Source organism: Podarcis pityusensis (assembly GCF_964106645.2).
Source record: "Podarcis pityusensis genome assembly, chromosome: 7".
Lineage (NCBI taxonomy): Eukaryota > Metazoa > Chordata > Lepidosauria > Squamata > Lacertidae > Podarcis > Podarcis pityusensis.
The window spans coordinates 22,270,448-22,292,250 of record NC_138031.1 but is presented as its reverse complement, the minus strand read 5'-3'; the positions used below and the strand labels follow the sequence as shown (position 1 = coordinate 22,292,250).

At 43.4% G+C, this 21,803-nt stretch overlaps 1 protein-coding gene across 43 annotated transcripts in view; it reads left to right on the top strand.

Moving 5' to 3' along the window:
* The window catches only part of RIMS2 (regulating synaptic membrane exocytosis 2), a 350,853-nt gene that overhangs the window by 311,908 nt on the left and 17,142 nt on the right, over window positions 1-21,803 (top strand). Inside the window, exon 1 of one of the 43 annotated variants that reach the window (XM_081013746.1) lies at window positions 19,748-19,922. The exons of the other annotated variants lie outside the window; for them this stretch is intronic. Coding sequence (XP_080869872.1) covers window positions 19,763-19,922 — 160 coding nt within the window. The 5' untranslated portion in view covers window positions 19,748-19,762. Of the gene's footprint in view, window positions 1-19,747; window positions 19,923-21,803 lie in introns of those variants that run through there. 43 annotated transcript variants of the gene reach the window in all.

Sequence of the window (21,803 nt, the reverse complement as noted above, 5' to 3'; positions counted from 1 at the left end):
TAAGATTTGCCTTTGAATCTCTGCAAACATAACTGATTACAGAAGAACACTGCAGTTTTTTCGCAGAATGGCCTTATGGGTTACAGTTCCCCACAATGTACCTTTCAAACATATATCCAAAAAGCTCATTTTGTTTTAAAGAAAATGGTGTGAGGTTTTTTTTTCATGTTCCAAGTCAGTTGTTGGGCTGGTATGCACAGCACACAAAGTTGCAGAATATTAATTACTAGTTTACTGGGTAGAACTTCATTGTTAAGTTTTTTGTCAGGAAGGATATTTAATGAAAAGTAAAGGAATGGAGTGCCATATACTGAATGACATGCGCTTTGCATAGTATTTAATATTTAATTATAACCAGGATTGGATTCAGTTGGATGACCAACATGATAAAGCATAATAAATATGATGTAAATTTTAATTTTGTATCATTATACCATCCCCAAATGTCTATGATTTTGGAGAAAATGTTGCCCGACATTAAAATAAATAACATTTATGTTAAGCAGGCCATGCAATGAGCATCTTGTTTCCCTAATGCTCTAATGTTTAAAATAAATGTATAATGTTGTAGGGGAAAGCTCCTTAATGAAATCATTTGACTCTGGCAGATATGTTCCAGAAGTTAATTTTGTATAACTAGCATGCAGTAGCTGATGTCTTGACTAATATGTAGATGTATTTTTTCCTCCTATTTATCACTGTAAAGTTACGTTGCAGTTTTTTAAATTTGTGCTTACAATATGTGTTATGTATATTACAATATACACAACATTAGAAGGGCATATAAATAATACGTAAATATTTTCCAATAATTGGTTGTTGTTTTTTGCACTTCCAAGTTGTGCAACTGACAGTACCTCCTTGTTACCATAACTTATTCCAAGTTACTTGTACAACTGTTCCAAGTTATAGAAGTTTTATAGCCTGCTGATTGGGCGAACTGGGACAGAATAAGCACAGTTCTTTACGCTCTCTAGCACATTTGCTCCAGGATCTTGCAAGCTTCTTTTACTATCTGCCCTTACTCTTTTCCCTTCTGTAAGTATAATGTCAACAAAGGCTGTGTTTACACGCTGTAGATTGAGGTAAATTGGCCCATAGTAAGAAACAACTGACCCTGTTCTGTAAGTTCCAAAATCCAGGTTAGGAAAATACCTTTATTAGGCCAACAAAGATAGATAGATAGAATGATAGACTGATAAATTATAATTTGGAATGTTTTGAGTTTCCTGGAGCTGTTCATCAGGTTAGATGGTGAACAAAACACAGAGGTGGGGAGTAAAAAATGTTGTTCTTGTTGTTTAGTCGTTTAGTCGTGTCCAACTCTTCGTTACCCCATGGACCAGAGCACGCCAGGCACTCCTGTCTTCCACTGCCTCCCGCAGTTTGGTCAGATTCATGTTTGTAGCTTCAAGAACACTGTCCAACCATCTCGTCCTCTGTCGTCCCCTTCTGCTTGTGCCCTCAATCTTTCCCAACATCAGGGTCTTTTCCAGGGAGTCTTCTTCTCTTCTCATGAGGTGGCCAAAGTATTGGAGCCTCAGCTTCACGATCTGTCCTTCCAGTGAGCACTCAGGGCTGATTTCCTTCAGAATGGATAGGTTAGATCTTCTTGCAGTCCATGGGACTCTCAAGAGTCTCCTCCAGCACCATAATTCAAAAGCATCAATTCTTTGGCGATCAGCCTTCTTTATGGTCCAGCTCTCACTTCCATACATCACTAGTAAAAAATGTAGAGGATAGTAATTCCTTGCATTTGCATCTGGTTGTAGTTTTAAGGCAGAATGTGAAAGGAACTAGCAGGTACATGGATAAGGCTGTCTGGGGGGCATTGCAGGCTACACCAAGGCCTTCGGGGGGGGGGGGGAAAGCATAATTATGGCTGATTCCCAGAAAACAGGAATAAAGAAAAACTAGTCACTCTTTATATTAACAGAAATGGAAATTAATGTTGCTAGGCTTTTTTAAAAGTCAACAGAAGTCTGATAGAGTACCTTTACCTAGCAGTTGGAAGGGATGTCCCCTAAAAGAATAAAGCGAGTAATAGGAAGTACATTTTTATTTATAAATATTACTGCTAACCAGTGCTATTACATACTGAGCTGAAAAGCAACAAAGGGTAAATGAACAATAATTACTCCAAAAATGTGTTATGCCACATTAGAGAAATACTCAAATTCTAAATATTTGCCTTGTGAAATACGTGCTTGTGACATCAGTACAACACTCCTTCAGTGTCAGTATAATCTAATGCTTTGAGATGTTTCCATAATGTACCTTTTCATACATACCAACCAAAGTGTTCATACACGTAGCTGTGACAGAGCACAGGACTGCATACGCTAATTCAACTACTGCAACATCTCTTTTAAATATGACAGAAATGTTTTTCGGAAGTTGTGTGGGTTCCAAATAATGTCTCTGTGCCAGTTGAGCTATAATATTTCTCTGCTTCTTGTTTACTATGTCAAAATGTATTATTACATTTATGTATTGCCTTTCTTCTGTGGAACTGAAGACAGAAGACATAGAGGTTTCAAGTGGTCTTCCATCCAGACACTGGCCAGACCTGCTTTAATTCAGCAGAGTTGCTGCATCATTCGCCTTCAAGTCATGCCTTGACTATATGTTACATCTGGAAATCAGAGGTTTTTCTTCCAGTGTTGCTGACACACCTCATTATAGATTTGGTCGGGGAAATTGATCTGGTTGGCTGGTCCGATCCTAACCAACCCCAATTTTCATGGGCTACGTTAACAGGTGGGTGGGGGAGGAGAAGTCCCATTGCACCGAGTGGAAGTCCACTTGCATAGTGTTGATTATCTGCACTGGGTGACACCAGATGGTCACCACTTGCACAACAGGCTTCTACCTATGCAAATGAGATCTCCCCTTCATCTCCTCCTGCCTACAGGCTCACACCCATCCCACCCTACATCTGGTTCTAAGGCCTCAGACTCCTTTGCAGCAAATTGGCAGGCCATGGCAGGGGGGCTGCAAAGTTCTCTAGTGTAAGATTGGATCTCACCCATTATATATAGAAGCAGCAATGGAGAAGTACAGTAATGCATTTAAGTGCATTCTATAGTTGTTAGATAGTGATGGTATCATTACAAGTACCCTTGCTTAGGTTGCTGACAAAGCAACACTTGCAAATGTCGAAAGCCTATGCACTTTCAAATGTTGCAGAATACGGAACCTATTTGGTCCCAAGATTGGACCTTTGTAGTCTGCCAAGTTATTTTTCCTCCAGCATGGTGGCAAAGCCTTCACACAACATGCTCTTGCTTTTTACTGGCCTCAGATTACTTTAGCTTCCACATCAAGTGAAATATACTGAGGAATATTTGTGAATGCTCACACAAAACCAAGGAACAAAGAGTCAAAAAGTTAATGCAAGTCTTCCATTTTCTGAATGAAGTTCAAAGTGAACATTCAGAATAGGAAGCTATGGATCTTTCAGATGGTGATTGTATTTAGAGAAATATGAGTTATGGTACTATTTTCAAGAATATATTTACTGGGATACAGAAGGGTATAATTCCAAAAAATTAGGGGCAATGATCTGAAATACTATGGCATTTTCTATTTAAAATGATAAAATACATTTGAATATAATATTATAAAATATAGCCAAATAGCCAAATGTATTGTTGCTACTTAATTACATTATAGAAGTATTTATTTCCTGAACTTTCTGGATGTCTTCTATTTATGCATGATAATACTACAATCTACGTACTTTTTCTAATTCATTTTCTTCTTACACTGTTGATGGCTTCTATTTTCAACATTTATTGAGGTTTTTTCCCCCCTATTTTCCTAACTGGCAAAAACTGTCACATAAGCATTTCATAGTGTAGCAGCTTGCCAATTCGTCTCTAAACATTTAGTATATTTGCAATTATTGTTGTAATAAAAGAAAGGCATTTATACTTTTAGGTGTAATAAATAAGTACAATTTTAAGTGCTCAACTAAGTGATAGTTCATGTTTCTAAAGTAAATTTAGGTTTAATGAGTAAGAAAGTAAGTATTGCATATTGTTGGGCAGCAACAGGACTTGGTGGATCTGTCTGCTCACCGAGCCACAGTGATAGTGAAAGCTCATGAGTGACACGCCCACCAGTGCTTTTGTACATGAGAACCAGGAGCTTGCAAATTTATGAGATATTCAGCCACAAGATAAGGAGCAGATGGGTGCCTGTATAGTGGTTGGTACAGCAAACAGAAACCATATTTGAAATGAATAGAGACAACCGATAGAAGAAGTGAGCAGAGAGCAGAAAGGAGGAGACAAAGCAGGAGGAAGAATGAAGAGGAAGAAGACAAGCAAGAAGGAAAGGAGGCTTAGGAGAAGAAGAAAGAGACGAGGTGCTGTGGCAGAAGTCCTGCAGTGAACTTCATAAGAGCAGTGTCCTCAGGATAAGATTGGTAAAGGTACCCCTGCCTGTACGGGCCAGTCATGTCCGACTCTGGGGTTGCGCGCCCATCTCGCTTAAGAGGCCGGGGGCCAGCGCTGTCCGGAGACACTTCCGGGTCACGTGGCCAGCGTGACGAAGCTGCTCTGGCGAGCCTGCACCAGCGCAGCACACAGAAACGCCGTTTACCTTCCCGCTATAAAGCGGTACCTATTTATCTGCTTGCACTTAAGGGTGCTTTCAAACTGCTAGGTGGGCAGGAGCTGGGACCGAACGATGGGAGCTCACCCCGCCGCGGGGATTCGAACCGCCGACCATACCATCGGCAAGTCCTAGGCACTGAGGTTTTACCCACAGCGCCACCCACGTCCCTTTTATAAGATTGGTACTTTGGACCAAATTAAAGGGTGTTCTCTACCCTTGTGAGAACTATGGCAAAGCACAGGTAAAGGTAAAGGGACCCCTGACCATTATGTCCAGTCGTGACTGACTCTGGGGTTGTGGCGCTCATCTCGCTTTATTGGCCGAGGGAGCCGGTGTACAGCTTCCGGGTCATGTGGCCAGCATGACTAAGCCACTTCTGGAGAATCAGGGCAGCGCATGGAAACGCCATTTACCTTCCCGCTGGAGCGGTACCTATTTATCTACTTGCACTTTGACGTGCTTTTGAACTGCTAGGTTGGCAGGAGCAGGGACCGAGCAATGGAAGCTCACCCCGTCGCGGGGATTCGAACCGCCAACCTTCTGATCGGCAAGTCCTAGGCTCTGTGGTTTAACCCACAGCGCCACCTGTGTCCCTATGGCAAAGCACAGGAGGAGGTTCATGGGATCTAACAGGTAGTCGGTAGGTGAAAGGCCTGCCCAAGCAATATGTGGGCATTCTTGTGGATCCTAAGTTCCAAATTCCCCAGCCAGGCTCAGACTTCACAGTATCTCTCACGGCGGGGGGTAGAGGCAGATTCCAGGTACTTCCCCCCTAGCTTGGTGAGGAAACCCTCTTGAGTTAGAGATTTCAAAAAGTTTCATTGCTTGATGTGTATGCACCCTGATACTTATAAAAGTTACAGTAAACAAGTGAGCATTGGTAAGCCAGTTTTTGCATTATTTGGGGGGCATGAAGGGGGCAGGTTATAAAGTACTACTCCCATCTGTGCCAATGGCACATGTTTCAATCCCATCCCCCAACACACACACACACACACACACACACACACACACAAACACACACACACCTCTGCCTGAATTTTAACCTTTGTTAATCAATGGCATTAAATTTCTGGAAATTTTACATCTCAGAGAAAAATTGCTTAGTGTTTATTCCAAATTCCTGTTCAGTAACTGAAATAATTTATTTCATTAACATAGTACACTTTGTAAAGTTCTTTGATACTCAAGTGAAACTATTACGAAGCTTGACATTTTTGTTGATAGTAGTGCTTGTGCTTGAACAAAAAAATCTTTCTGGTTTGTGTATTTGGACAGGGAGTGTTTGCTTTCCTGATGTCAGTTGTATTTCTTTACTCCATCATATCCTTCTGGCTGCTGGCACTGAAAAGACAGATAAATATTCTTCCTTGTAAAGAAGTCTGTGTCCCTTGAAAGATTGATCTGATCTGGAATGGGTTCACCTCCTTCACATTGCCTCGAACATCCAGCTCCAACTCAAAGACTGCAGCTTAATTTTATTTAATATACTTTATTCTTAGGCCTCACCTTCCTGACAGCCCATGATGGGTTACAGCACAAAAGTAAAAATGCAGAGAAGACAATAAATCAAATTCACATTGTAACCCAACAGTCTACTAATATAATTAAATTCACCCCATATACTTTCAACAGCAGGAATTAAACTGCTTAAATAATATGCTTTGAGTTACGTCTAAAAAGGTTTTCATAGTTTAAGGGAAAGGAATTATGTAATTTTGCACCAGCAATAAATAGCATCTCTTTTTGGACATGTGATACGGATTTTGAGCACAGATGATTTCGTTAATATAGCATTCTCTTGGAGAAGGCTGCACAGTACTTCCTTATGTAGTGACATATAAAGAAGACAAGGCTGTTCTAATATATGTAGTGCCCAAACTGTTTAGCACTTTTAATGTCAAAATCAGCAGCAACAAATCAGTATGTCCTGGTAATGCCCTGGTAACCTGGAGATCCTCTGGCGCTATCTGCTCACTAAGACCCTTCAACAACAGAATGCAGATTAAGCTCCTAATAAATTATCAATGGCAGCCCCCACAGAGAGTATAGTGCAACAATATACCCTTAATCCTTGGAAGGGTGGTGGTCACACTGACTTGGACCAGAATGGTCATGGCCTTATCATCAGGTGGAATTTGCAAAAAGGAGTTCTGGCCACTTCAAGGCAAATCCAGCAGCTTTCCACAGCTAAGAATATAGGGGGTTATAGGAGACTGATTGTTACCTTTTGTGGATGTGCTTATCCTACCCAAGTCATAATATCTGTAAACTATAATCATTTTATTTTGGTTCCAACCAAGATTATTAGTTAGATTATTTGCATCTGATTCTGTATAATGGCTAGTTGTTGAAAATGCACTGTGACTATAAAACCTGAGGCAGGTGAGAAGTATACAGTCGTACCTTGGTTGCCAAACGCCTTGGAACTTGTATGTTTCGGCTCCGAAACAGTTGAAAACTGGAAGTGGGTGTTCCATTTTTTGGACGATTTTTGTTAGCCAAACGTCTGGTGCAGCTTCTGTGGCTTCTGATTGGCTGCATGACGCTCCTGCAGCCAATCGGAAGCTGCACCTTGGTTTTCGAACGGTTCCGGGAGTTGAACAGACTCCCAGAACGCATTCTGTTCGAGAACCAAGGTACAACTGTATCTTAATATTCTCATGTCCAGATACATGATCAAAAACCTTTGTTCTGTTGGTTATTATGAAGGAATACAACATAAAGTGGATGGAGTGAAGTCTTCATCAATACTGAGCTGATCCTTAGTATGAAGTATTACATGAATGCTCCTATTGTCACTTGTCGAATGTTGTAGAGTATGGCACAGTTATTTCTAGAAAAGTTGCATGCTATTTGTTACCCTTTTCTAGCTTTTCTTTGTTCCTATTTGTTCGCCCCCCCCCCCACCTGCAAGGAGGGCAAATGAGAGCAGCTGTCAAAGCACCATGGAGAGCTCCTAGTGAGCAACTTTCATTGAGGGATGGAGGTGAACTGTGGCCTTTTGAGCTGCTGTCCACCCTTCTCCTAATCTCCTCCTGCTAATGCACTGGCAAGGTGATGTGAAAAACACTCAGGACTAGGGGAAAGTCCCTCTGATGTGCTGGGGGATTTGGTTCAGTGGGCTCCTGCCTATCAGTGGACCCATGATTCCCACCTGATTCAGTGAACCCCTGATCACTATCATCTGGCTCAGACCCAGAAACCTGTTTCAGCCCCTCAAATGATGGTGCTGCTATATCAGACTAAGTGTCCTGATCACTCACTGGGCTCCAGGGTCAAGATTGCTTTGTTGCAAATAAAATGTAGCACATATTATTATGGTTCATTTGACAACACCCCCCCCCCCTTTTGAGCCTGTGAGAATTTCTGGAATGATACGCATCTCTTAGCAAGTTGTTTTTCATCTTGCTTTAGTCCATGCCAGCAGCAGATACAGAACAGAACCTCCCTGGTAACCAGTTGCGGTGACTAAGCAGAGCTCTTCTGAGCACTGAGTGCATGAGAGGGAAGCTTAGATAATAAAATTATTACAATTAGGAGAAGCACATGTACTGCATAAGAAAAGAGGGTAATGTTCGCTGAAAAGAGAGTAATGTTATATGTATTAATACATTTAGTGGAAGAGGGGAGGGCATATTACATGTGACTATGCCCTTCCGTTTGATAAAAGTCATTTACAAAAGTAGTTTTGTAATCACATCATATGATTTGTTTGTTTATATCACAGAGTTAATTTTCTACCAGTTTCCTAAACATAAGAATACAGCTGAGGTACCGATTTTTAGTTTTTAACCAGTTTGTTTTGAATGTCCACAGTGGGAGGATTGAGAAGTCTGCTCAGTTATTTTTGCAGGTTAATTTATTGGATCCTTGATCACCGTCCTTGTCTCTGCTAGATCTCTTGGCAGCCTTTTATGCAGGAATAATTGTAAATGGCACTGTCATCATGCTCAAATATGGAATTTTAGTTTATGATTCTCCTCAGGAACTAGCAAACATTGTTAAGTTGAATCTTTAGCTGAATGATCGTCCAGAACCTTTATGTCCATGGACTCTTAAGCATTAAGAAACGTATCTCCAGAGAGCCCTAGAGACATTACAACACTCTTCACTGAAGAATGCCCTCAATATGTTTTGGATTACAATTCCAATTTTGGACTACAATTATAGTCCAAAATATCTGGCTGGCAGGCACCAGGTTGGCAAAGTTTGGGTTAGAGTCTACTGTTACCTTTTTGTAAAGATGGACAGAAAACTAGTTTGCTTGCCCTTGTTTTTTTTGTGTGTGTGGCAAGAGTCTTAATTCTCTAGTTCTTACCACTATGTAGTATGCCTGAGTTCTTCATTAGGTGGTGTGGTTGATGCCCTGTCACTAGAAATTAATTATCCCATCATGGCTCTCTCCGGGTATACTGCATGGGAATGTTGAAATGTTTTCTTTACTAATCCTTTTTAGGGCAGATTAGCTCATAAAGATTGTTTTTGACAAACTGCAGGTTTGAAGAAGTGAAGTTGGAATGAAAGGAGCTGAGATAAAGAAAGTGTCTTATATGCATCCTCAGAGAGGTTTTATCCTAGCCCTATATATCTGGAATGAAAATGATGCAGCTTGCACCCTTCCTAGCAACAATTGAAATAAAATCACCACTTAACAATTAATTGAATATAACTGCACAAGGCTGGTGTCAAAAGATATTAATTTCCATGTTTAAATAATGAATGAGAATACAGGCCACATTTTGTACTAGGAAGCCAGCAGATATATTTTAACATTGGTAGGATACGGTTCATGTGATTGGTTTTCATTAATAAGCAAACTGCTGTATTTTATAGCAGTTGAAGTTTCTAAATAGACTTCAAAAGCAGCTTCATATATAGCATATTGTAGAAATCTAGTCTAGGTGTTAATCATGGCATGGATAAATGCAACCAGGCTGTATGTTCAGGAGTGGCTGTTGCTTTATCTGGCTGATATTTTGTTTGGTGACTGAAATATAAATATTGCTACAGGGATTACTCCTAAACAACTAGGGAGGGGGAGAAGAATCCATTTCTGGTCATAGGTACCAGCAGTGAAAACACTATTACTACAGTCCATACACTGAGTACCACCAGATGATAGCTGTGGCAAAACAAAGGACAGGTTGAATAATGCTGATGATGAACAACAGACATTGTGCAATGAATTTCTCACACTGAGAATGTGGCTGCAGGCAACAACTTGAAATAAAGGATTAGGCTACTGTGTTCGGTTAGTGTTTATCAGGCTAGCCCTGTCAACAGGATTCTTATTCCATATTCTTTCAAGAGTGTTGCAGAGTAGAAGCTCAGCAACACACACCCCTTACCGGCCAAACTAGTCTGCTTCACACCTAAGGCTTGGCTGTTGCTTCTCAGCTCAAAGTCTAATGTAAAGAAAACACTTTGAAGACGGAGATCTGTAATTAAAGCACAGTCCCAACAAGAGAGGTACTGTGAATGGGTGGTTCATCTGCCTGGGAAGATGGTGTTCAGCTTATTCTGAACAAGGTTGCATTTCCCATAAAGGGTTCAGGCTCACAGTCTGTGGTACAGATAGAGCCAGCCTTGACCTTTGAGGTCCAAATGGGTTCCATACCGCATAGCACTTCCAAGTCTTCTGTAGCTGCTGTCATCCCTCCTGTTTTCCATGGCTCCAGACTTGATTGTGGCATAGGACTGTCCTTGGAGACACTTGCAAAACACCAGCTACTCCAGAAAATAGCTTGTAGGTTACTAAACTGGGAATAGCCCTAGGGAACACATCATGTGAAGCTACTTCTCTGGCTGCTGATCTGTTTCTAAGTACAATTCAGAGTGCTGGTGCTTATCTTCAAAGCTCTTTATGGTTTGAGTCCTGGGTACCTCAAGGGCCTTCTCTTTCCACAAATACCTGCCTGTTCGTTTAAGTCTTCATCAGAGGCCTTTTTCCTGGTGTCCCAATCTTCAGAATTCAGACAGATGGAAACTGTTTCAGAAGTCAGACAGATGGAAATGGATGCCTCTAATGCCTTTTTGGCTCCAGGCAGGGACCTTTTTTATTTTTCCTATGCCTTCTTTTAAAACACAAATTGAATTGGTTTTTGTTTGCTCTGCTGATGTTTCATTTTTCCTTTGCAGAATTTTAGTGTGAGCCATTTGGAGAACCTTGCGTATTGAAGGCGGGGTTCAAATCTTAAGATAAATGAAGTTGAAATTCAGAAATATGTGACACATACCACCTTCAGCTGTGAATAAAGCATTCTCAGTCCTACATTACAGAGGTGCCTAGAGATGAAAGGTCATGACTGAGGATAGTGTAGTGTAACTGGCTTCACTGGCTTCTTTCCCCCCATTTTCAGACTCTCATCATTTGCCAACTTAAAAAATTAGGGTCAGTTTGAGAGGTGAGGTGGTGCATATTTATGTATACTTTAATTTATTTCCTCACATCATGTTTATTTCATAATTTGTATCATCAAACTCTAATCAAACTTAATAATATCTGTTCTTGAGGAATTCAGAGGGAATGATAAGATTAGAATTGAAGATGCTTCAGAAATATATATGATTTGTTCCTCCCTACTAAGCTATATGCATGCTGGCTATGAATCATAGGTTTGGCTATGATTAAAATTAATTATAAAATTAATGGGAGAAAATAAAAATTAAGGATTATACATACTATGTTAAGTGCTACTTGCTCTCTTCAAACAGAATGCATCAAAGCTGAGAAAGAAATAGGTGGGTAATGGAACATCTTACAACGTAGAAAAAATGGCTAAGAAGACTGTTTCCTCTCAAAGCTCTTTTTAAAAAAAAGATATCCTTAAGGTTGGAGATGATGGAGGAACAGAAAAGCATGAATAGTCTGTTCTAATATTAATATTTAGGGTACACTTAATGAAATCACCATAAAATACATAGTTAAAACAAGCAAAATATCTCCCCCCTCAACTATCCGCAAAAACACAATTGATTATAGATGTCCTTTCTATAGATTTGTTAGTGGTCACAAATGTAACTTGAGTTTCTTAAAGGCATAGGCAACATCATACAATTCTGAAATATGTATGCAAAATAAGAAAGATAGCCAGAGCATATATTGTATCCCCTTCTTCAGTATGGCTCTAAACATTAAAACAGTCAGAAGCAATTTACAGGGAGCAGAGTACGTACTATATTAGCGTCTTGTGGTGTTACAGTTTCTCAAAGCAACGCAGAACTGGACTAGGGAAATTATGGGTTGACGGAATGAGTCTATTTTTCAGTTGGCTTTCAGGCAAAATGGCTTGGCATTGTCTGTTTTCACTAAGGGAAAAAATGAGGCATAATATTGGATAGGAAGGCAAATCAAATTATGATAACATTTTCATTCAGTACATGGTAGTTTAAACAGTAATTAGCTCCATATTTAATTCTGTTTGTAATTCCCTATTGAATGCCTGATCAAGTATCTGCAAGTCTCACTGACTTACATTTGCAAAGCTAAGGTTCATATTTGAAACACCTAGTGGGCAGTGGGGCTGTTAGCACCACTTGCTTACAAACTGTTACATATTCTGTCCTTGAATGATTGGCTTTAATGCTCAAATGTCATTCTCCAGGCTAGCTACTGAATCATATTTTTAAGAAAATGAAGAAAGAACATTAAATCCATGATAAAATAGATTTGAAGTAGATCGTATAAAGGGAAGCACAATTCTGAGAACAATCAATTCTGTATTAAAATATATGCCCACTTTTTGTGTAATACTCAAGCATTTCACTTTGCAGTAGTGAAATAGATTTTAATGGGACTGCTGTATGGGAATTTGAAAATTGTAGCCTATTAAATACAAGAAGTTTGCTCATAGAAATTATGACATGGACTCAGTTTTAAATCACCGAAAAATGTTTTTGTGCATGAATGTATGGCATGGTTGCATTTTGGGGTCTCAAATATGCCTACAACACTTATTATTTATTATTATTATTTATTGAATTTATATACCGCCCTATACCCGGAGGTCTCACACTCCACATACACACTTTCTTTCAGGGACCAAGAAGCCACAAATGGCAGGCTTGCATGCTCACTTGCAGATAGCTTCACAATAGAAACGGCCCTGAATGATCATATAGGTCACATTTTGTATTTCAAACAAGCCTGCAGCAAATCAATATTCTCTTTCCGCTGTCGTGGCAGTGTTTCCTTCCTCAGATATTCTCCATCTTGCTGGGGAGAGGGGGGAATGGGTCAGGGGGATTTATACTGGACTCTAAGCCTGTTCAGCTGGGTCATTTGACCTGGCAGCTGGGAGTAAGTTCTGCTGGCAAAAACAGTGCAACTGAAACCACACCGGGGGGGCGGGGATGGTGAGGGCCCAATCCTTGGATATTGAGATCAGACTCATCTGAAAGAGCACTCGGGATCCAGTGTAACTTCACATAGCAGGAGCAGGAAGATGTAAAGTGAGCATGCTCCAACCTCATCTCACTTTACTTCTTGCTTCCCATGTGTGGGCTGCTGTCTCTTGAGCTCCCCATATAAAGACTTTTGCACCTAGTGAAAAGCACTTTGCGCTCAGGAAACACTCCACAAACACTCGGCATCTCGGCACCTGCCACAGACCACACACGAGAACTGGGGAACAAACGAGGCCTTTGTGCTAACCCTGCTCCCAGGTTCTCCCCAACAGGAACACGACGGCGGCGGAGGCTGCACTCAGTCAACAGCAGCAACTCTCACTCAAGGACACAGAAAACAAGGTGAGTCTGGGAGGAGGAATCCCCAGAGGATGCCCCAACAATGGTGCCATTCCCACAAATAGCCCCCACAGCATCCAGGGGCACTGCTCCCTCTAGAGGTGGGGGAATTCTGAAGCCCAACCAGCACCACTTCCCAGTCCTGAATACAGTATGTGGCATTGCTTGCACCATGGGAGCCAAGAATGCACAGAAAGAGGTAAGGGGTCACCAGTCATGGGGAGGCATGTACAGTCACCAGCCCTCATTGTCACCTTGCTGTTCCATTGCCTTACTAGGCACGCAGCTACAGAGGAGGCAACAGCAGCAACTGCACCACCAGCAGATGTGATCCAGGAGGGAGAGCTGCACCAGCAGACAGGTAGGTGATGGCACCTCTGAACAGCCACCCCTCCTGCTCCATTCAGCCAGTCGAGCTACATCTTCGCCTCAACACAAGGAGCCCCAATCAACCTGCAAGCTCCATGACTCCAACAAAGGTATGCATCCCTACCCATGCCCATGGTAGGGGAAGGAGGAAAACCACTCTCAGCTGATGTTCCAATAGCACTTGGGACCCACCTCACAGGTCCCACCCACCCCTTCTTCTCGCCACTGTGCCAAGGGGCTGTTTATCCCACGTGTTACCACTCCCCTCCTTTGTTTGCAGGCCACGAGTCAATGGATGCTGCAGCCACCATGAAGCCCCGTAATGCAGAGAGGCAGCCCTGTGAATGAAACTCCTTGGAAGGAAGGGGATCCCTGTTCAAAGAGTGCTCAATAAAAACCAAATGTCCGCAACCATCCGCTCTGTCTCCCATTTATTCATGCGTCGCAACAGGAGGGGAGACTGCATTCCCACCACTGGGGCGCCTCTGCAGGGTCCCTGGTCTCTTGACTATAACTCCCAGAAGCCCCTGCTGTGGGACAGTCAGTACCAGCAGGGGCAAGGGAGGAGACATGCAGTGAAAGAAAACAGCAACACCTCACACTCCAACCACCCGCCAGCTGGGGAACCAAGCAGCAGCCCAACACTACTGCACACCACAGGGCCTGGGGCAAGGGGAAGGGAGACGGACCCACAAATGGGGAGGGAGGATAAGCTGCCATCTAGCTGGGGGATGGCTAGAGGGCATCTAATGGCTCCATGGTACAGAAGGAGGATGCTTCATGGCCCAAGTATCACCCTGGCTATGTAGCTGTGGGCAGCTGTCCTGTGTGGCTCCTAGCCATGGTGAGGAGGTAGCTGACCATCTCCTCGCGCCCTGGAGCCCCTGCTCACTTGACTTGGTGTCCAAGGGCAGCTGTCACACCAACACCACATTCTGTAGTATGTTATACGCCAGCAACACCTGTGACATCCTCTTGGGGGAGTGCATACCTCCCCGTCCCTGGTGTGAAGAAGGTAGCAAATGAGATTTCAGACGTGTTTGATAGTGGTGCGCGCCAAGTGGTGTACTTGGTTGTGATAAGGAGTCATGAGGAAGGACCTCAGTGTGTAGCCATACTGTGTTGTTGTTGAGTGTGGCTGTGTGATTGGTGGTGTGGGCATGCCTAGCACATGTGATATGCTGTGTGTACTGATTGGCTGCTGGAGTATTGCTAGGGGACATTGTGGGCTCTCTATCCCATTTGTTTACATTCCTAGGCTGTTGACTGCACACCACTTTCTTTTTTCTTTTTTTTTGCATTTTTCCATTACATACATTCATTTCTTTCTCTGTGGTATTTTAGTTTTTCTTATCATCTCTTTTAAACATCTAATACAGTAGTATCTATTACAACATCTCTAGTCATGTCCAATCATTTAATTTTGCTGCATCGCCTCAGTTTGTATCCCCCCCTTTTCTGTACACATCCTTTCTCCCTTTTCTACTGTTCATAAACCTATCCCCACTTGTATGTTTAACATTATTCTCCTCTTTTTAAAAATACATTTCTAGTAATTCCCACTCACTTCATATTATTTTCTTGTCCGTATTCCTTATTGTAGCCATCATATTGACTAATTCTATAAATTCTATTAGTTTGAACAGCTGCTGATCTTGTCGGGATTGCCCTTTCTTTCCAAATTTTCGCATATGTTATCCTTGCCACTGCTGTTGCATAGGGAAATATTTTTTGTTTTGTTTGTGAGTTCTTGTCCTATTACAGCTAGCAGGAAGGCTTCTGGGTTTTTGGGGAAGGGGCATTCACCTGCACACCACTTTCTTTGATCTCAATGTGACCTTGCAGTTCATACACATCCGCTAAAGGTGCCAGGGAACTCTTCCCTGCGTGCCAAGAGGTGGGCACTGGCTCTCTGCAATTTGGTTGCTTATTTCCAATCAGCTGGCGTTTCCCCCTCTCTGGGTCTCCTGAATTAGCTCTGAATCTACTGTCTCTTGTTCCAGTTTAATTTGAACCAGCCTAATGCTGGCTTTCTGTGTGTAGGATGGTTCAGTAAATCATAAGAGCCAGTGTGGTGTAGTGGTTAAGAGCAGTAGGCTTGTAATCTGGTGAACCGGGTTCGCGTCTCCGCTCCTCCACTTGCAGCTGCTGGGTGACCTTGGGCTAGTCACACTTCTTTGAAGTCTCTCAGCCCCACTCACCTCACAGAGTGTTTGTTGTGGGGGAGGAAGGGAAAGGAGAATGTTAGCCGCTTTGATAGGTAGTGATAAAGCGGGATATCAAATCCAAACTCTTCATCATGTACAACCATTGGCTGGCTGCCTTCCAGGAACTAAGCCTTTCCGTTGCATATTCCCTTGCTTGTACCTGTCTCTTCCTAGTCATCCACCCCACTGACTGCCAGTGAGTCTCATAACTTGCACTGTAGGCTCTTTCCCGGAATGGAGCCAGACCACGCAAATAGCTTGAAAGTCATAAACTCCAGGCTCAGTTAATTTTAAGATAAGAGTTCTTTAGAAAAGGTCCTTTAAAAAAAAGAAAAAACTAAGCCTGACAGTTATTTAATGCTAATCTCTGCAGCTGTGGGTGTTTGGTGAAGACCAAATAACTCTTCTAGAGTACCCATGGTGTTCAAAACCAATACATTGGTAGGATCAATTATTGGAAAAACTATCACTATATGTATATGTAAGCACTAGCTAAGTGCAGAAAAATCTTCCACCCAAATCATCTTGAATAAGATAGTAATTGAGCCACTAAAGTACATTCCTGTATATGGGTGATCAACTCCTGACGCACCCTAGTGGAACCCTTTGAAATGTAGGACTTGAGTGAACTTTCTCAGGGGCTCCTATTTTGATTCTTGAAACAGCTTGAAGGGAATAAGCAACAGACACGATTGTTTGGGTTATGCATTCTGGTATTTACTTTTGCATCTGCCTAGATGAGATTATTGTTCTCCATCCAAATGTGTTGGCTGGAACTTTATGGTCAACTCTTATGGTAACTGGTGATCCATTATCTGACAAACTTGGCATAAGCCGGCGACTTGGCTCCGTTTATGCTAGACATTTCCCCAGTATTGTGATGTCTCACTCACTTACAAGCCACATGACACAATCACCAACCCATAATGTGCCTTCAATTCTAGTATTATTCAGATGGCAAACTTTCTGCCCTCACTTTTAATTAGGGTATCGCTTTGTGTGCAGGAAATAGGTGATTGTCCTGACCTTCACCAATCAGTCTAGATGGTCAGCTATTTTTTAATTTAGGCAGTATTTTTTCATGTCAGAGGCATTATGTCTCTGAATACCCATTGCTGAGAATCACAGGTTAGCAAAGTGCCATGGCACTCATGTCCTGTCTGCCTGCCTGCTTTCCACAAGCATTTGGTAGGCCACAGTGATAACAGAATGCTGGACTAGATGAGCCGTTGGCCCTGATCCAGAGGCTCACACGGAGTCATTCTCAGCAACCCTTAACAAACAGCAGTGCCCAGAATTGTTGGAGGGAAAGAAAATGCTTTAAAGGTACAGAAAACTGTTTGATGCATAAAGTACCCAAATCATCCATGCTCGTGACGAGGGGGGGGGGGGAGAATAGAATGTCACCCATAAGTAGGGCACATTGAGTATTGTAATTCAAGAATGCCACATAAAAAAATGAAACTAGTAACTAAAGGTGATGAGACAACCTTGTTTGCACTTAATACTGTGTAATGCAGAAGTTTTAGTCAGATAACCTACTTACATTAGTCAATGTACTTTGCAGAGATTTTTAGTCTGAACAAAGAGGTTGAGAATGCTAATGAATGTTGGATTTTGTTTAAAGCCAAAAGAGATGATAAAAAAGTAAAAATAGACAAAGTTCATTTACCAAAAAAAATGAATGTTTTCATTTACAAAAATGTTAGCACCTTTTGTTCTCACAACAAATGAAAGAGGTGGGGAAAGGGTGTATATTTAGTTGGTACTATGTGTTCTTTGAATAAGCCCAGTATGTGTTTTTATAGGTCAGGATTGTTCCATTTGTTTGTACTTTTATATTGTCTACCAACCTAAATAATTACCAGCCAGTTGCCAACCTCAGTTTTGGGAGCAAGGTTCTTGAGCGGTTGGTCACTGACCAGATCCAGGCGGAGGAGACTGATTTTCTAGAGCCATTTCAGCTGGGGTTTTGGCCTGGCTTTGGCACAGAAACTGCCCTGGTCGCCTTATATGATGACCTCTGGAGGGAAAGATGCAGAGGCAATGTGTCCCTGTTAATCTTCCTTGACCTCTCAGTGTCTTGAATAGCACTAACCATTGTATCTTCCTTGACAGTTGGGGGTGGGCTTTGCAGTGGTTCCGGTCCTACTTGAATGGTCATCTCCAGTGGGTGATGCTTGGGGAGTGTTTCTGTGTCCATGTTAATCCTCCTTGACCTCTTGGCGGCTTTCAGCAACATTGACCTCTCTTGGAGAGGCTATCTGAGTTGGGGGTGGGCGGCACTGCTTTGTAGTGGTTCCAGTCCTACTTGGATGGCTGTCTTCAGCGGGTGATGCTTGGGTGTTTTTAGCACCATGGGGCCTTCAGTGTGGGGTCCCTCAAGGCTCAGTTCTATCCCCCATGTTGTTTAAACTCTATATGAAGCTGCTGGGTGATCTGGAGTTTGGGAATGTGTTGTCAGCAGTATGCTGATGACACACAGCTCTATTTCTCCTTTGCATCTCCAGGCATGGCAGTGGATGTGCTAGACCAGTGTCTTGCCTCAGTAGTGGACTGGATGAGAGCCAACCAACTGAGGCTCAATCCAGATAAGACAGAGGCACTGTTATGGGGTGGTGCCCTAGACCTAGACTCGCTTTTAAGGAGCAGGTACGTAGCTTGCATAGTTGGACGGAGATCATCCAACAGTTGTGCAGCATGCTGCGCCACCTCCACATCTCTAAAATTGGCACGGCGGCTGGGGTTTGTTTGGCACCTATATGATGAACACCTGGATATGCAGATCATAAGAGGCTAAGCAATAAAAACACACACACACACACACACACACACACACACACACACACAGCCTACTAACCTTCCATGCTTAGGAGCCTTAAAGAACAGGCAGGGGAAGTTTGGACAGCAATGCCTGAAGCCCCCTTCCCTTCAGCACCTTTGGGCAGCACCACCCAAGTAGCTACTGTCCCTCAGGAAAGGTCAGTGAAGGTGTTAGGCACTGGTGCACGTGGGGGAGAGGGGCGTCCTTGCAGTGATGCCCAATCCAGCATGTTTCCCACTAGCTCTTCTACTTTAAGGTGCTACTTTAAGGAGCTCACGAAAGGCTGATGTGGGAGCGCAGCTTGAAAGTTCTTAGCATCCCAAACCCATCACACTCCTTACCAGCCCTTTCTTTGGGAACAGCCGGTGAAGTGGGGGTGGCGTACGCCTGGCAGATTCAGTTTTTGGCTTGGGCACCATGGCCAGCCCCAAATGGTACCCCCTGATTTAACCCAATAACAAGCGGAGCCTGCAAGAGAAACAAAAAGTTTGCCTCCCTTCTTGTGCTGCATGATTCGTTTTTGTCCGCCTGTGATCGTTCTCCCTTGTTCAGACCCGCTGCGATCCCCCGGGGGGGGGGAGTCAATATTTATTACAGCCATCTGGGGACGAAGCATGCGAATTGCACGTGTCGCTGCTTTTGGCACCCCCCCCCCTTTCTAATGTTTGCAGTCCTGCCAGGCCTGGTGGGATGGCAGCCATTCGAGGGAGAGGGCGGCGGGCTGGCTGCTGATTGGCCTCGCCGCCCACGGAGGCTGCGCCCTCCGCCCCCACCCGCTCTCCACAAACCGGAGTCCCCTCGGCTGCCGCCGGGCGCCGAGGGAAGGCGGGAAAGGCGGTCGCTGGTCCGCTTGCCCTTGCGGAGCCCGAGCGGCCTTGGCTCGCGTGCCGCCCCGCAGAGCCCCCGAGGAGCACCTGCTGCGGCGGCGGCCGCCGAGACGCCTCGTCGCCCGTCCCGCGCCAAGAGCAGCAGGGCCGAGGCCGGCGGCGGGATGGGGAGGCAGAGCGCGGGCGGGCCGGGGCGCAGCATGCTGCGCTCGCCGAGCCGGAGCAGCCTCTCCGCCTCCTTCGAGGCGCTCGCCATTTACTTCCCCTGCATGAACTCCCTGGAGGAGGAGGAAGAGGAAGAGGAGGTGAAGAAAGGCGGCGGAGGTGAGGCGCGCGCGCGAAAAGCAGGCGGGGGGGGGGCGCCCGCTGCAGCAACCGGTGGGCTGCTTGGCGCGGGACGGTCTCTGCAGCAGCGTCCAGAAACTGAGAAAGTGGGTCGCCAACAAGCCACGCAAAGTCTGAGTTTGACGGTACCCGAGTGGATGCTCCAATTGCCCTTGTCCTAAGCGCGGCAGTAAGATTGCGTCCTTGCCATTAAACGGAGACTCTTGAATGCGTTTGTGCTGCTGCGTATTTAACTTGGCAAAGGTGCCATAATAATTCAGGGTGTCAATTCATGTATGCGAAAGAGATCCCTTTTACCGTTTTCCCAACTAAACGCCCCGAAGTTTGATTTTCGAAGGACTTGGCTTATTAGACACATTGCACAACACTCCTAACCAAAGTTAGCCACTTTAAAGTTCCATTCATTTCATTGTAAGATAATTTAGGCGTGTTTTGGAAATCCCTTGGTAGAACTGGTTTTAAAAGAAGCCCTTTGGTTGTCGCTGAAAGTGTGACTCTGAAATGATGTGATTTGGTAGTCATTAATGTGACAATTTAATTTGCACTTACAATACTGTAGTTGAATATTTTCTCCTGGTTCATACACTGAGATAGAAGTCTTGTTTTTACACAAAGAAGCAATTCCATGGTTCCTACCTCCACTGTCAGGAGGCAGAATGCCACTGAATGCCAGTTGCTAGGAATCCTAAATAGGGAGAATGCTTCCTTCCTGTTGAGTTCCTGGTTAAGATGAGTTGAACTACCGGTAGTTAACTTCCCATCTCAGGTTCTTCACAGTGCGATCCTATCCACATCTACTCAGAAGTTAAACACCATTAAGTTCTATGGGACTTACTCCTGGGTAGGATTGCAGCCATAGCCACTACACCAGCTACATAGCCATCACCATTCTAAATATATGTATTGCTTCATTCACCAGGCTCTGTATATTTATCACACAACTCTGGAGATAATTTTGCAGTGGTTTGCCTGTTTGCTTATCTGGGTATGAAAAAGAACCCATCCAGGAGCCCTGACAGGTTGTGGATTTGTTCAGCTGACTTCAGTCCCTGATTCACCCTTCAGACATGCTCACAAATCAGAGGTGGAAATGATTTCAGGGCTCCTGGTTCAGGGTAACAAACTTTGTAAACCTTGTAAACAGAGCCTTACTAATGAATTGCAGGGTTTTCATTTATTAAACTTTAGCCACGTTAATCTTCGGCTTCCATCAAATAGTGTAGAATAGCATAGCATACCATAACTATCTTTAGAAATAGGTGTACTTAAGACCAGTACTTAAGACCAGTGATTTTCATGTGGCTGACAGTATTATCAAATAGTGGCTATCATTTCTATTGGACAGATCCCACCTTCTCATGGGTAAAGAAGATGTTCCATGATACTTCTCACTGAGTGCACTGTGAATATCTACTCTGCACTAAGCATACAGAAAAACTTGCGCTTCTTGAAGCATACAGATGTACTTGCGCTTCTTGAAGTTCTATAGCAGCCTTCATCACCTAGTGCCCTCCAAATGTTTTAGACTACAACACTCATTAGATCCAGTTCCAGCTCCAGCACCAACTCTGACCTGTGTCCAGGGTTTATACAGTGAAAAAGTGGGTGGAGCTCCTGAACCTTTTAAAAGTTGTATGGAAGAAGGAGTTTCAGCAAGTCTTGTTTCTGGTCTGTTGTGTATGCAGCACTGCTGGCATTGAATATTTGTCCCCACAGTTTAATGTACTATCTGATAATAAATCGAGTAGGAGGCCGGCTCCTTCCAGAGTTGTTGCACTGGCCTCATTTGCAAAATTAAACCTTTTACAGCACAATCCTATGCATGTTAATCCAGAAGTAAATCCCATTAGATCCTTACTC